Source organism: Nestor notabilis, unplaced genomic scaffold, assembly GCF_000696875.1.
Source record: "Nestor notabilis isolate BGI_N333 unplaced genomic scaffold, ASM69687v1 scaffold15759, whole genome shotgun sequence".
Taxonomy (NCBI): Eukaryota; Metazoa; Chordata; class Aves; order Psittaciformes; family Psittacidae; genus Nestor; species Nestor notabilis.
The window spans coordinates 1,688-13,271 of record NW_009944204.1 but is presented as its reverse complement, the minus strand read 5'-3'; the positions used below and the strand labels follow the sequence as shown (position 1 = coordinate 13,271).

Sequence of the window (11,584 nt, the reverse complement as noted above, 5' to 3'; positions counted from 1 at the left end):
GTCCTACTCATAGCAGGCTCAGAAGATCAAATTCCTTGCCTTTTGCTAGCACTGATGAGTCAATTGTTTCCTTAATCCACCTCAGTCAGAAGGTTACAGTTGCTAATATAAACTAAGTAGTAGAGTATATCTAAGAATTATATTGTAAATGAATTATCAATGTCCCTTGTGGTGTGGATAACTATCTTCAGATCCTACTTCTGTCTAGTTTCTGCTTCACTATATCGAATGTATGTTATCAATGAATGCTGAGTAGTAGTTTAACTTGAACATACTGAGTGCAACTGTTAGACAGACTATGATGCAGCATTTTCATGTTCTTAGGTTCAGTAATACAGGAGATTTATCTGAGCAAATACTCACTTAGCTGACCAGGATACTGTAGAGGATTTCTTCTTGCAGTTAGCAGTTCTGGTACTTGCCTAATTTGGGCAGACAGAGAAGCCTAGATAGATAAAGGCAGGCTCAGCACAAATCACCACCTGTCTGTACTTGACAAGGAGGCACTCATTAGAAAAAGTTTAATTCTTTTAGTACTGATGGAAAAATACTACCAGCTCCTCACATCTAACAATTGAATGTCTCCCATTATTTCCACTATGTTGATCTTATCAAGTTGTTTAAAACGATGCTTGTATTCCAGAGCGTGAACGCCATTGACAGCAACTTTGAACTCGTGGGAATCACAGAAAATTACCAGCTGAAAAGCCAGAAAAGAAACAGTTAAGTTTTAAGCTCAGGTAAAACATGGAAAAACAACCTGATGATCTAGCCTAGACCTGGGCAAGCTTCTGTTACAAGCAATGTTTCATGCAAGAGACATTTTAAAATAGGCAGAACTTCAATCAAATCCATAGAATCAAAGAATAACTAAAGTTGGAAGAGACCCGTAAGAATAGAGTCCGACTCATTTCAATTACAGTTTGTTCTGAGCACAGACTGAGTTCTTGCAACTATTTAAAAAGAAAGCTGTCATTAAACCCAACTGAAATCTGCTCCCTATAGTCTCCTTTTAATCCTACGTATTCTCAAGACATTGAAATGTAGGAATGGCATTTTTATTTAAATCTGCATTAGTGACAAGATATTTAAGCACCACTGCTAATCCTTTTGACAAAATTACCAGTTTGGTGCCATGTTTCAGTTAACCTTACCTCAAAGTATATCCCGGGACTGAATGGGAAATTAGCAATTTCCTTTTCTTCTTCTCCCCAGCTGTCATGAAGGTATGAATTCCTTATAAAATCTTTATTTTTCATTCGGGGATTCAGATGTAATGCAATGTCCTTTGAGTCGCTTGATTTCAGATTTACTGTGAAGCTGGAAGATATTTTTAAGTTTACCATACCAAGGGTTTATAGACACAATGCAGTAGTCCATGCTATTTACCAAGTCCTTAGCCAATACTCAGAACAGTTTGGAAGCCAGGGCTGTGATTCACCTGAGGAACCAAGCAGGCAGTTAACATGCCTCCTTCACACAGAAAACTTGCCTAGAGGCAGTAAACGCAGGACATGACCCTGCTAGATCTGGTTCATCACTCACAGCTTTCTGTTCGTTTCTCAGTAAAGAGGTGTTGGCCAAGTGCTGCTCCCCTATAACACGAGGAAGCAGAATTCTCACAGAACCACACGGTGCTAGTTGCTCCACCATCTCTTTCTTAACTCAGGCAGTGGAGTGGGAAGCCTTGATTTACCTAAAGATTGTCTCTCTGCCAACAAACTGGTTAGACTCTAAGGAAAAGTTTGAGGATTCTCTCTGTACATTTAAGAGTGGTGGGACACCATGCATTCAGAGTGTTACTTTGTAGTAAGTTGTACCCAGGTACCCTCTCATCTCAGCTCTGTCCACACCACAGGGTGCCTAAAGGGGAGGTCTAGAGAAGAGTGATCAGAGAGAAGAGTGATCCAAAATGAATACTTCAACACGTGGCAAAGACCTTACTGCATTTGAAGAAGAAATATTCCTCCCCAAAAATTAGCTCCAGCTGCCAGGTTACTGCCCTTTGAGAAGCCTAGAATTGCTTAGTCCAAGTACAAAACAGCAAGCTGTAAAGCTCTCTTTTTCACCAAGGAAAAGGAACATCTATAACTGCGTGAACTGAATGAAAGACATTCAGTAACTTACAAACTCTATACATTTAAAAGCACAAAGAGTAACCTGCAATGCTTTAACTAAACATCCAAAAGCCTCTTCACACTTATAAGCAGTACATTCAGCATTTGAGATGAGCTAATAAGCTTTTCAAGCCAAAAGTCTGAAAACAAATGCTACTAAGTATTAATTATCCTGTCCAATTTAAAGTCCGTTCAAACATTGCTGAGATTTCTAGTCCTTGGGTTCCAGTATAAATATGAATTCTGAGTGCTGTTCAGCTGCAGGGAGGTTACATGCTCTGAAGAAGCAGAAGTGCAATTCATACACAGGGAGTAAAAAGCATGCTTCTCATTGTTTGCACTAATGGCTTCGTTTTTAGGCATTGTTCCACAGAGCCGAAACCACCCTTCAAGCAAAGGGCATGCTGAAGCACAGATGCTTCCTCAGCTTGACTTTGACAGTGTTACACTCCCTCTACCCCCATCCTCCTTTAAAACACCTCTTCTTGGCAACCCGTTGTTCCTAATTTGCTATCAAAATTGTAGCTCATGCTCTGCTACCAGCTTCCATCACTGAGTTGTTGTCAGGCACCGTCACGCTTAAGTGGTCCCTGGGGAGGCTGTCGAGAAATATTCAGAGAAATGCTGCAACATGCAGCATTTGAGCACACCAGCATCTCACCTCGCTTGTTTTCCATCTACTTCTACCAGTTCTCTTACTCTTGGATCTCTCTGGAATAAAAGCCATCTTGTATGATGTGTGCTCACATGCCTCACACAATAAGCCTGAACAGACACACAATCTTGCGAATGATGCAGACTGAGCAAGTAGGACACTCAGGTTTTACCTTCACTTTTCAAAATGGAGCTGCTCTTTAAAGTCCTCTCTAAAGCAGTATCCTGCAGGTTCCTGAGAAACTGCACTGTAGTTTCACAAACAAAGTTGTAAGTGAGTAAGGATATACCGAGGCATGGAAAAGCCTTGGTACTCATACTGAGTACTCGGTACTCATTCTCAAGAGCAGCTCATTTAAACAGAAGAAAAATTCAGCAACACTTACCTCTTTGGGTTTTTATTCACTTCTCCTTTAATGGCAACTATGCATCCTAGACGAAGTGCTGTATCAAGTTTCTTAACATAGGGAACAGCCTGGAAGTACATCACCAGTAAAAATTTTGACTGTGACTTACTTTTATTAAATACACAAGCTAAACTTCACTACAGCACTGAATTACACTGACATAAACATATCAATGTGTTGGGGGTTTTCTTTAGAGTACCAACTTGGGTTCAAAATAAACATTATTTACAAGTACTTCTGCCATTACTAATGGTGGAAGGAGGTGGTCTGAAGGAAAAAAAAGGGGGGAAAAGGTAAGCATGACACTCCCTGCACTAATTTAAGTTTGTATGATATAATTATTCAGATGAGACATCCTGACCTCTCCTCTCCAAAATCTTCAGTTATGCTTTAAAGAGCAAGACTCAGTCCCACAGCTGCTTTAATACCAGAAGTAGGGTCACTGAGTATTCTGTCCTCCTGGCACCAGCACATAGATAATGCAAGTATTTTACTTGCCTTTTTTGTTGTTGTGTTACAAGTTATTTTAATCAAGGAAAAGGAGTGAATGGAGAAATGCTTCACCTTTTTTTTTTTCTTTTTGGTTGAAGTCCACCACTTGCAAATGACAATGTTGCATGTTATTTGGTTTTGATAAGAAGACTGAAGAAGGTTGACTCTTAAGTGGCAAGACAACTAAAATTATGGTGCTCACTGCAACTTCACCTTCTCCATAAATTCTATTTGTACATAATCCTGGTTTCCAATCCCTTTTCAGTCTGTGATCTTACTCCAGCCTGGATACCATCCACCTCTACAGCTTTTTCCAAAAAGATGAGCCCTCACTCCTTCTATGCTCCCTGTTATATGGGTGTGAATTCCAATCCTAAGATGCAATGCTGGCATCCAGCCACCTGAAGTGTATACAGGGTAAGCATGGATCTGTCAGCAAGAGGAAGATGCAGCCAGACAGGTTCCAAGACACACATGTTCCCATAAGGCCGTCTGGTGCAAGATGACTGCAGAATACTTTTCGTTTTGCAGGTGTTCCCCAAGGAGAAAGCTAAGTATGCTTATTTGAAAAAAGTCTTTAATGTGATTTGGTTGTTTAAAACTTCAGGCACCTCTTTGTATTTTTCTGTTTATGGCTGCGGATGCTGTGTTTATCTTTTGGGTTTTCTAAATGATTTAACAAATAGCCTCACTTTTACTAGCAGCAGCAAAGAGGATTACTCTCTACAAAACCTCACTGATTATCATCTCCCACAAGATTGATTCCCTTGTTTTGTGCATTCTTTTTTCATGAATAACTAAGATGGTTTTATTTCAAATTTTTTTACTTCACATTTGCCACAAGTCTACATGAGAATTGTCTACTTACAAATTGTGAACCATCTGGCATTTCCCCCTGCATGAGAAAACAAACAACATTAACTAGCTTATCACATAATAGGGAGATTCATTCAACCTTTTACAAACATACATGCAGTTTCTGTGTTTATCTTTGTTACTCCTAGACCTGATGGCTGAGAGCTTTGTAAAGACTGCAGAAAGAGAGATATTTAGATGTCACTGCTAACAACATAGAACTTCTTTAACATGAAGTTAGTTTAGAACCATATAAGGACCCATGCTGCTTCAAAGGGTGAAATGTTAACACGGAAAACTAAGGCTATTATAAAGTTAACCAAAGCCCTACAAACCAACGAAAAGTCCTGACGATCAATTGCTGTAGCCAAATTATGTCTTCAGCTTGTTTATACAAGCCTCCATCTTCCTCCTCAGAAGAGTATATTAAAAGCAAAGACAAAAAGGAAACAATCACCCTTCTCCATTTGCCTTTCTTCCCCAAAGGATACAGCATCGGCAACCACGGAGTAAAGCAACTCTGTTTTGTTTTGTGTTTGGGACAGAAATCAACCTGCAGGACCTGCTTGCCCCCAGCGGTCTTCTGGAAGTTAAGTCCCTTAAGACCAGGACTCAGACAGCTTTGGAGTAACATTATTCTGGCAATGTGCTCAAGGCCAAGTGATGGGCCCCACTGAAGTCTGTACACAGGCTTTCCAAATGATCAGTGAGTAGACGTATTTTTAAAGCTTAGACCACATTTCGTTCAGGCCCAAACCTCCACTGTCTATCAACCCAGTTATTAGTCTGCTGACCTGAGTTAGACCTGACATTTGGCAGTGAGAGGCTCAAGCTTTGACCACAGGGTAGTGAAGATGCAGCAGAACAGATCCAGAATATTACACAGGAGTAGGTGGGCTGCCTTAGTGAGTGGGAGGAAGAAAGGGAAAAGGCATTCACCTTCTGTATCTCCCTGCAATTTATCATCTTCCTTTTCTGCTCTAGAAGTCTCACCGTTCCAGAGCAGAAGGATGTCTTCTTCTGAAAATACTGATCAACTCCTCCTTGTTGGTTAATTTTCTCTAGCAGACCTGGCAGCTGAGGACATTTGGTTCAAGCTGTACTGCAGTTTGGTTCAAGTGCAAATCAAGCCACAAAGTCTTTGAAAAAGTACCCCTCTTCTCACCTCCCAGAAATAAACATACACTCCCACTTACCACTTTGTTCAACAGCTTGGTCATTTTAGCAGGAAAAACAGGGTTATATGCAAAAGCAGTGCCAGCTGTGGCTGAATTTGACATTTGTAAGCCAAGCAACAAGTTACAGCCATGGCCAAACTTGTCACTTAGAAGCACTGAATAGTGATAATTCATTCTGGAGCTCCTGCAATATTTGAAAACTCTAATGCATTCCTCGATCCAGTATTCAATCAATTCTTACACCATCTGTCATATTAACTTTGAAACTGTGAACTTTGTCACTCTTTTGCCCTTGGCTTCAAGGCTAAAACGGAGGCACAGAGATCCTCACGTGAGACTCACTTGTTGAAATGTAGGGGGAAGGGGAAAGAAAGTTACTGGCATTAGACTGCATAGCTGCTTTTCTTTACTTCCTTTTCACCATAAAATCCTACTCCGTAGTTTAGCAAGACAGAGAAAAGGAACTGAACAAGTCAGCTTTCAATATAACTTACATCAGGAACAAAATCTATACTTTTGATCTGCACTTTGCCATATATTCCAAGAGTATCAATTCTTTCAAGGCTAATTCTGTGGTTATAGAGTAGCAAGTGCTTCTTGTTTACAGTCACCTAGAGAGACAGGAAACAAAATAGGAAAATTATATTACACATACATTACACCAGCCATATATCAGATTATACACACGTATCTGTTTTACACCGGTTTCATACAGTAGCAGGGAGCGTCCTAGAAATTTCAGAGCAGATAAGTTCAGCTCATCTATGATTCAGTCTCTCTTTCCATCACTGAGAGGCTTATTTGCCTACACTAAAATTTGCATTTCACACCTTTTGTTTCTATCACCTGATCATTTATCAATGTGGTATTAGCAATGTAACAGAATCTACTACTGCAGTCTAACACAGCATGACAAATACACCTCACATATTCACTCCAAGAGGACTGTCCTATACTGGTCACAAAAAATGTTCATTCTAAGGTCAGCACATAAGGGAAGGGAGGAGTAGCCATTAGCCATGGCAGGAATTTAACTGGCTGCTCATCCAACTTAGAGGGAAGCAATACAAATCAAAGCTCTGATCTACTTAGCAGCTCTTTAAAGAAAAACCTACAAACTTTTCCATAGTTAGACTATACCTAGGTAACAGAGAAACCAAGGCTTCCTACTATTTATTGTAATTATACAAAATAACTCTTTTTTACTGGCTTGAACAACTGTCTAGTGATAATCAACCCAGACTCACCTGGAATTTATTCTTTAAAATCATGATGACAATCTCAAATGATTTCCCTTTCTGAAAGGGCATCTCATAAGTGATCTCCTCCCAGCCCCATCTTTCCCTTTCCAGTGTGTTGCAAACAATGCAGCCAGACCTTTTGAAGCGGGGGTTGAAATGAAACGCCACATCAGCTCGAGGCGTTATGCTGCTGCCACACTGTAAATCCACCTGGAACCTAACCATGAAAATAAGACAAACCATATTTAGCTCAGTCCGTCAAGAAATCACCTAAAAGTTTGACACACTTGTTTTTTACTGTGGAGCCTCAAAAACAGGCAGACACAATGAGTGTTGTTGGATAAGGAAAAAAACAACATGTTTGTCCAACCTCTACACATTTGTGAAAAGTTCTCCCACGATTTTTTGCAATGAATTAAAGTATTTCAGTATTTATGCAATGGTCATCATTCATATCACGTAAGCTCCTCGCTTACTGTGTTCACCACCTTCTCTCTCACTATCTTCAGTAGAATAACCAAATGAACCTTGGGCAAAGTCAGGGAACAGAACGCCCATACTGGGCACATACACTAGTTTGTTGTCAAAAGGAGTTAAAAGTGTACAAAATAAACAACCTGTCTCAAGACCATGATAACGGGACCACAAGAGCGGATAGATCCTCAGAATGGAATGCTGTGAATACCTATTTTATGGCCAACTCTTGTTCAAATGAGAACCATAACAGGATATAAGGCCAGGCAAGAACTTAGTGGTAGCTGATAGGATAAAGATATAACCTCTGGTTACCTTAGGTAATTATAATACTACAAGACACACCTCTAATAGGAGATTTTATATGTAAATATAGGACCACCTTGTTATAATGAGCTGGGTAAAAATCAAGAGATGTGTGATTGAGATTTCACTATGTAAAGCACAGGTAACCAGTCACTTATGTTGATATGGTTTGTCCCTTGTTAGCATTTTGTATAAAAGGTTTTTACCTGTTCCCTAGAAAATATGCCAGCTGTGTTAGCTGCCCGCCACCCTCCCCTGTGCAGAACTGCAATAAAGGCAAATACCTCAACTGATCGGCTTTTGCACACCAGACAACTCTGCTTTAGAGACAACAGTTCATACCTACTTATCCCACTTTAAGTTAATTCCTTCATGAAACACATTCGATTATCAATTTTATTAGTCTCAGAACCCCATTAGACAGGGAGACGTATGACAGGGAGAAAATCTGCCAAAGCAGGCAAAGCAAAAATCAAAAAGAATCAACAGAAAGCAAAAAATCAGTTCATCCATTAATTAACCACTTAAACCTGTATTCATTCTGATGCTATCACAAGTATTTAGATCAATCCTTTTTGTGCCATAATAAGTAGGACCCCTGGAAACATTGTATCCATTACATTCCTGTTCAGATGGTGACACAGCAAAAAGTGGTACAGTAGCCACTACCTGTCTGCATCATCAGGAACAGTCCCATGGATCTTAATCAGCTGTCCAGGAGCAAGGCCACCAAATATTGTCCCAACATATGGAATGATCTAGAAGAAGGGGGTTAAAAAATAACATTTTGTAATGGAAGCAAAAGAAAACACAATAGTTTTAAAAATAATAATATAATACTTAGTTATGTGGTGCTCTAGCACATTAAAAGAAACACAACTAGCATTTTATTTAAAATAAACAGTAGAAAAGCACTAAATACCCACCACAACAGGATGGAAAAACCCAGATTTTCACCTATGTAAACCCAGCTTCTCAGATAAAATTAAAACTAACATTTCCAGCCCCCATTGCTAGCTCTCAAATGAAGAGTGGTAATATTTTATTGCCTCATTAATAGAGTATAAAAAGGATTCACTTTAAAACAGGTCATTGCCAAGGGCTGTCTATTATCAGCCCTTTGCTGGTAGAAAGAAGCATCTTCCACAACCCTTATGACCCCAGGCTGCAGCAGCTGCCTTTTTGCTTGTTCTTGTTCCATTTTGGAAAACAGTGATGTGAAAAGACACTATGTCACAGAGAGTCTTCTTAATAAAAACTACACGACAAATACAACAAAATACCTCATCCTAATGAGCTAAAAATCGCAAGGCACACTGAATTACTCCCATTCAGGGGTCTCAATCTTTGTGGTATCTACAGTATGCAGTCTGCTTCAAAGCCATCCCATTTTTAACTCCATATCAATAGCTGGAGAAGGTAACACACACACGTTATGCTAAACTGAAATGGCAACACAGTCGGAGTTGTTAAGCCATGTAAGGGGATGTGTCAGTTAAAACAAAAGCACTGAACACCCAGTGCAGCTCTGGCAAAGGCTCAGACATGCTGACAGAAGCCCCTACCCTGACCATCATCAGCTGGTGCATCTAGCATTTCAGGGAGAGAAGGGGAGCAACTTTACAGAAAACTGTGGAAGTTCACAAGTAACTGATCTGAAAGTAAAGCTGTAAGTATGCATGTCATCACTTGACTTCAGATTGAAGGAGGAAGTAAATGGTAGCAAATGCTGCATTTGCTCTGCTTAACAGACAAAAATTTCTGCCAAGGCTGGCTTGGGGTTTGAGTTTTTTGTTTTGCTTTTCTCTCCTCAAAATCCCATATCTATGGAACAGTGTATAAGATTTTAGGACATCTTTGAAATATCAATTGTCAACAGACTGGAAATATGACTGTTGAACAGAATATTGGACCATAAAAGCACAACCTGAGATTTTTATTTTTTAAATATATGTACCATCATGTACAACAGGAATAAAGGGCATGAAGAGGAAAGCAGGATTTTCTGAGTGATTCAGAAAAGTACAGTTGCAAAGAAATACATTTCAGACTCAAACCTGTACTAAAGCTCTTAAGTTTCGCTCTTCATGGAACAATCACTGAAACAGTGAAATCTTTGCACCCTGCCCTCCTCCATCCCTTCTAAATTCATCTTGTGGTATCACACAGGGGACACAATCACAGAAAGGCTGAGGCTGGAAGACACCTCTGATGTCTCTAGCCCAATGCCTTGATCAAAGCAAGGTCAGATAGAACAGGCTGCTCCTGGCCTTGCCTGGCAGCTGTCCTGAGGTCATCAGCAAAATCTTTCCCAACTCTGCCTCCATATTCAAATCCCAAATACTCACACTTATTGCCACCTTAGGCTCTTGATCCCTAAGCCCAGATTTACCCCCTTTTTTTTTGCAGCCTGGTCTTGTTACCCATCATATTCATCAGTCCCCTTGCAGCCACCCAATTTTGCTGAACTCTTACTCTCTCCCTTACACAGATTATTTGTCATAAACTCCTAATCCTCCTCTTCACACTTCCTTCCCACCAAAATCTCCATCTACCAACTTCCTTTTGCAATTCACTCCTCCTACCTTCTAGTTAATCTCCACACAGCTTTCATTCCTCTGCCAGCTGGGTTCTTACGAAGAAGGCTGAAGTTATTCCCTCATCACCCCTAGCAAGCAATGAATATATAGTGGGAACAGTCAGATTCACTGAGGGCACAGGTGTGGGTCAGCACAAAGCTGTAATAGGTAAGAAAGTCCTGTGCTGATCTGCACTACTCTATACTCTGCATAGATACCCTACAGTGTTCTAACACAGAATGCTAAAAATACTATTTCCTGCAGGCTCAAAGGAACGACCTTTTTAAAGATACAACAAAAACCACAGCTCCAGCCCACCCTTTTAGCCACATGCCAGTGCCAGGCCACTGTTCCAGCGCTTTTCAGAGAAAGTCTCCAGACTTTCTAAGATGGGCAAACAACATTCTGTCCAATGTGCTCTCTGCAATTGTTGAATTGTGTTAGCTCGAGTCTTCCCTAAAAAACCAGGATTTATTCTAAGGTAAGGTATCAACTATCAAAAATGATTCCAAGTTTAACTGTTCAGACTCAAGTTACAGGCACAACAAACCCAAATATTTCATAAGGGCTGCAAGGCAACACCCGTGTTTACAGAGCATTACTGAAAGCACTGCTTAGCATACTTTCACTTTCGATCCAGCATGTCCTGCAAACGTGTCAGACATCCACATAAACTGTGTATGAAAAAGGATTTCCCTCCAAGGCCGACAGCGCTTCCTCGCTGTTTTAGAAGTCCTGTGCATTTAGTGTCCATTTACTTACAGCACAACTTCTAAATCTCAGCTCCTAGTGTCACCTGTGACATTCTCCCTCAAACAGCAAGCAACGCAAGTAGTTCTTGCTAACACCCCTCACTGTGCAAAACAGTGTAAGTAATAACTTTTGACATAAACCAGTCCCATTTCCCAAGGGAAAAGCTGTTGACACGACAGGGGAGTTACCGGGTTACTGATTGTCTTCTGTCCATTCAAGGCCATCATCTTCCCTCCTCCAGTTTGAGTTTGTAAGTTCTGTGTGACAACTGTTGGAGCGTGTTTAAAGGATTCACTGATTGGGCAGCGCCAAAGGACAGATCCCTTTGAAAAGACAAACCTTTTAATTAGAAAGAAACAAAGTGACACTACATGGAGTAAAACTCTCCGAGGTATAACTTTAAACAGCACAAGAAATGATGCAAACATCTTTCCAGTAAGTTTTGGAGATTTGAAATACAAAAATTAAAGGCTTCCTTAAAGAAGTAAGGCACCACTCTAAGAAGGGACAGTGCCCGCAGGTACACAA

The 11,584-nt window shown here is 40.3% G+C and overlaps 1 protein-coding gene across 2 annotated transcripts; it reads right to left on the bottom strand.

The window, feature by feature from the left end:
- Positions 1 to 434: 434 nt before the first annotated feature.
- Positions 435 to 11,370, bottom strand: LGALS8 (lectin, galactoside-binding, soluble, 8). 2 transcript variants are annotated; one of them, XM_010022327.1, is made up of 9 exons: positions 11,245 to 11,283; positions 8,394 to 8,482; positions 6,951 to 7,161; positions 6,198 to 6,314; positions 4,645 to 4,701; positions 4,539 to 4,565; positions 3,158 to 3,246; positions 1,155 to 1,320; positions 551 to 700 (listed from the first exon to the last, which is right to left on the bottom strand). In XM_010022327.1, the coding sequence occupies exons 1-9, from the start codon at positions 11,281 to 11,283 to the stop codon at positions 551 to 553; spliced, it is 945 nt and encodes a 314-aa protein (XP_010020629.1). The 2 variants fall into 2 exon arrangements, with proteins under 2 accessions (XP_010020630.1, XP_010020629.1); XM_010022328.1 differs by lacking the exon at positions 4,645 to 4,701 and having other exon boundaries at positions 435 to 700; positions 11,245 to 11,370.
- Positions 11,371 to 11,584: the final 214 nt, after the last annotated feature.

What these genes read in the sequence shown, in the direction of transcription:
- LGALS8 (XM_010022327.1), bottom strand. Translation starts at nt 11,283, where the DNA reads ATGATGGCCTTGAATGGACAGAAGACAATCAGTAACCCG. An exon ending in TTTTAAAGAATAAATTCCAG is followed by an intron (nt 6,315 to 6,950) that starts GTGAGTCTGGGT and finishes CTGTCTCTCTAG; the next exon opens with GTGACTGTAAACAAGAAGCA. An exon ending in GTGAATAAAAACCCAAAGAG is followed by an intron (nt 1,321 to 3,157) that starts GTAAGTGTTGCT and finishes AATATCTTCCAG; the next exon opens with CTTCACAGTAAATCTGAAAT.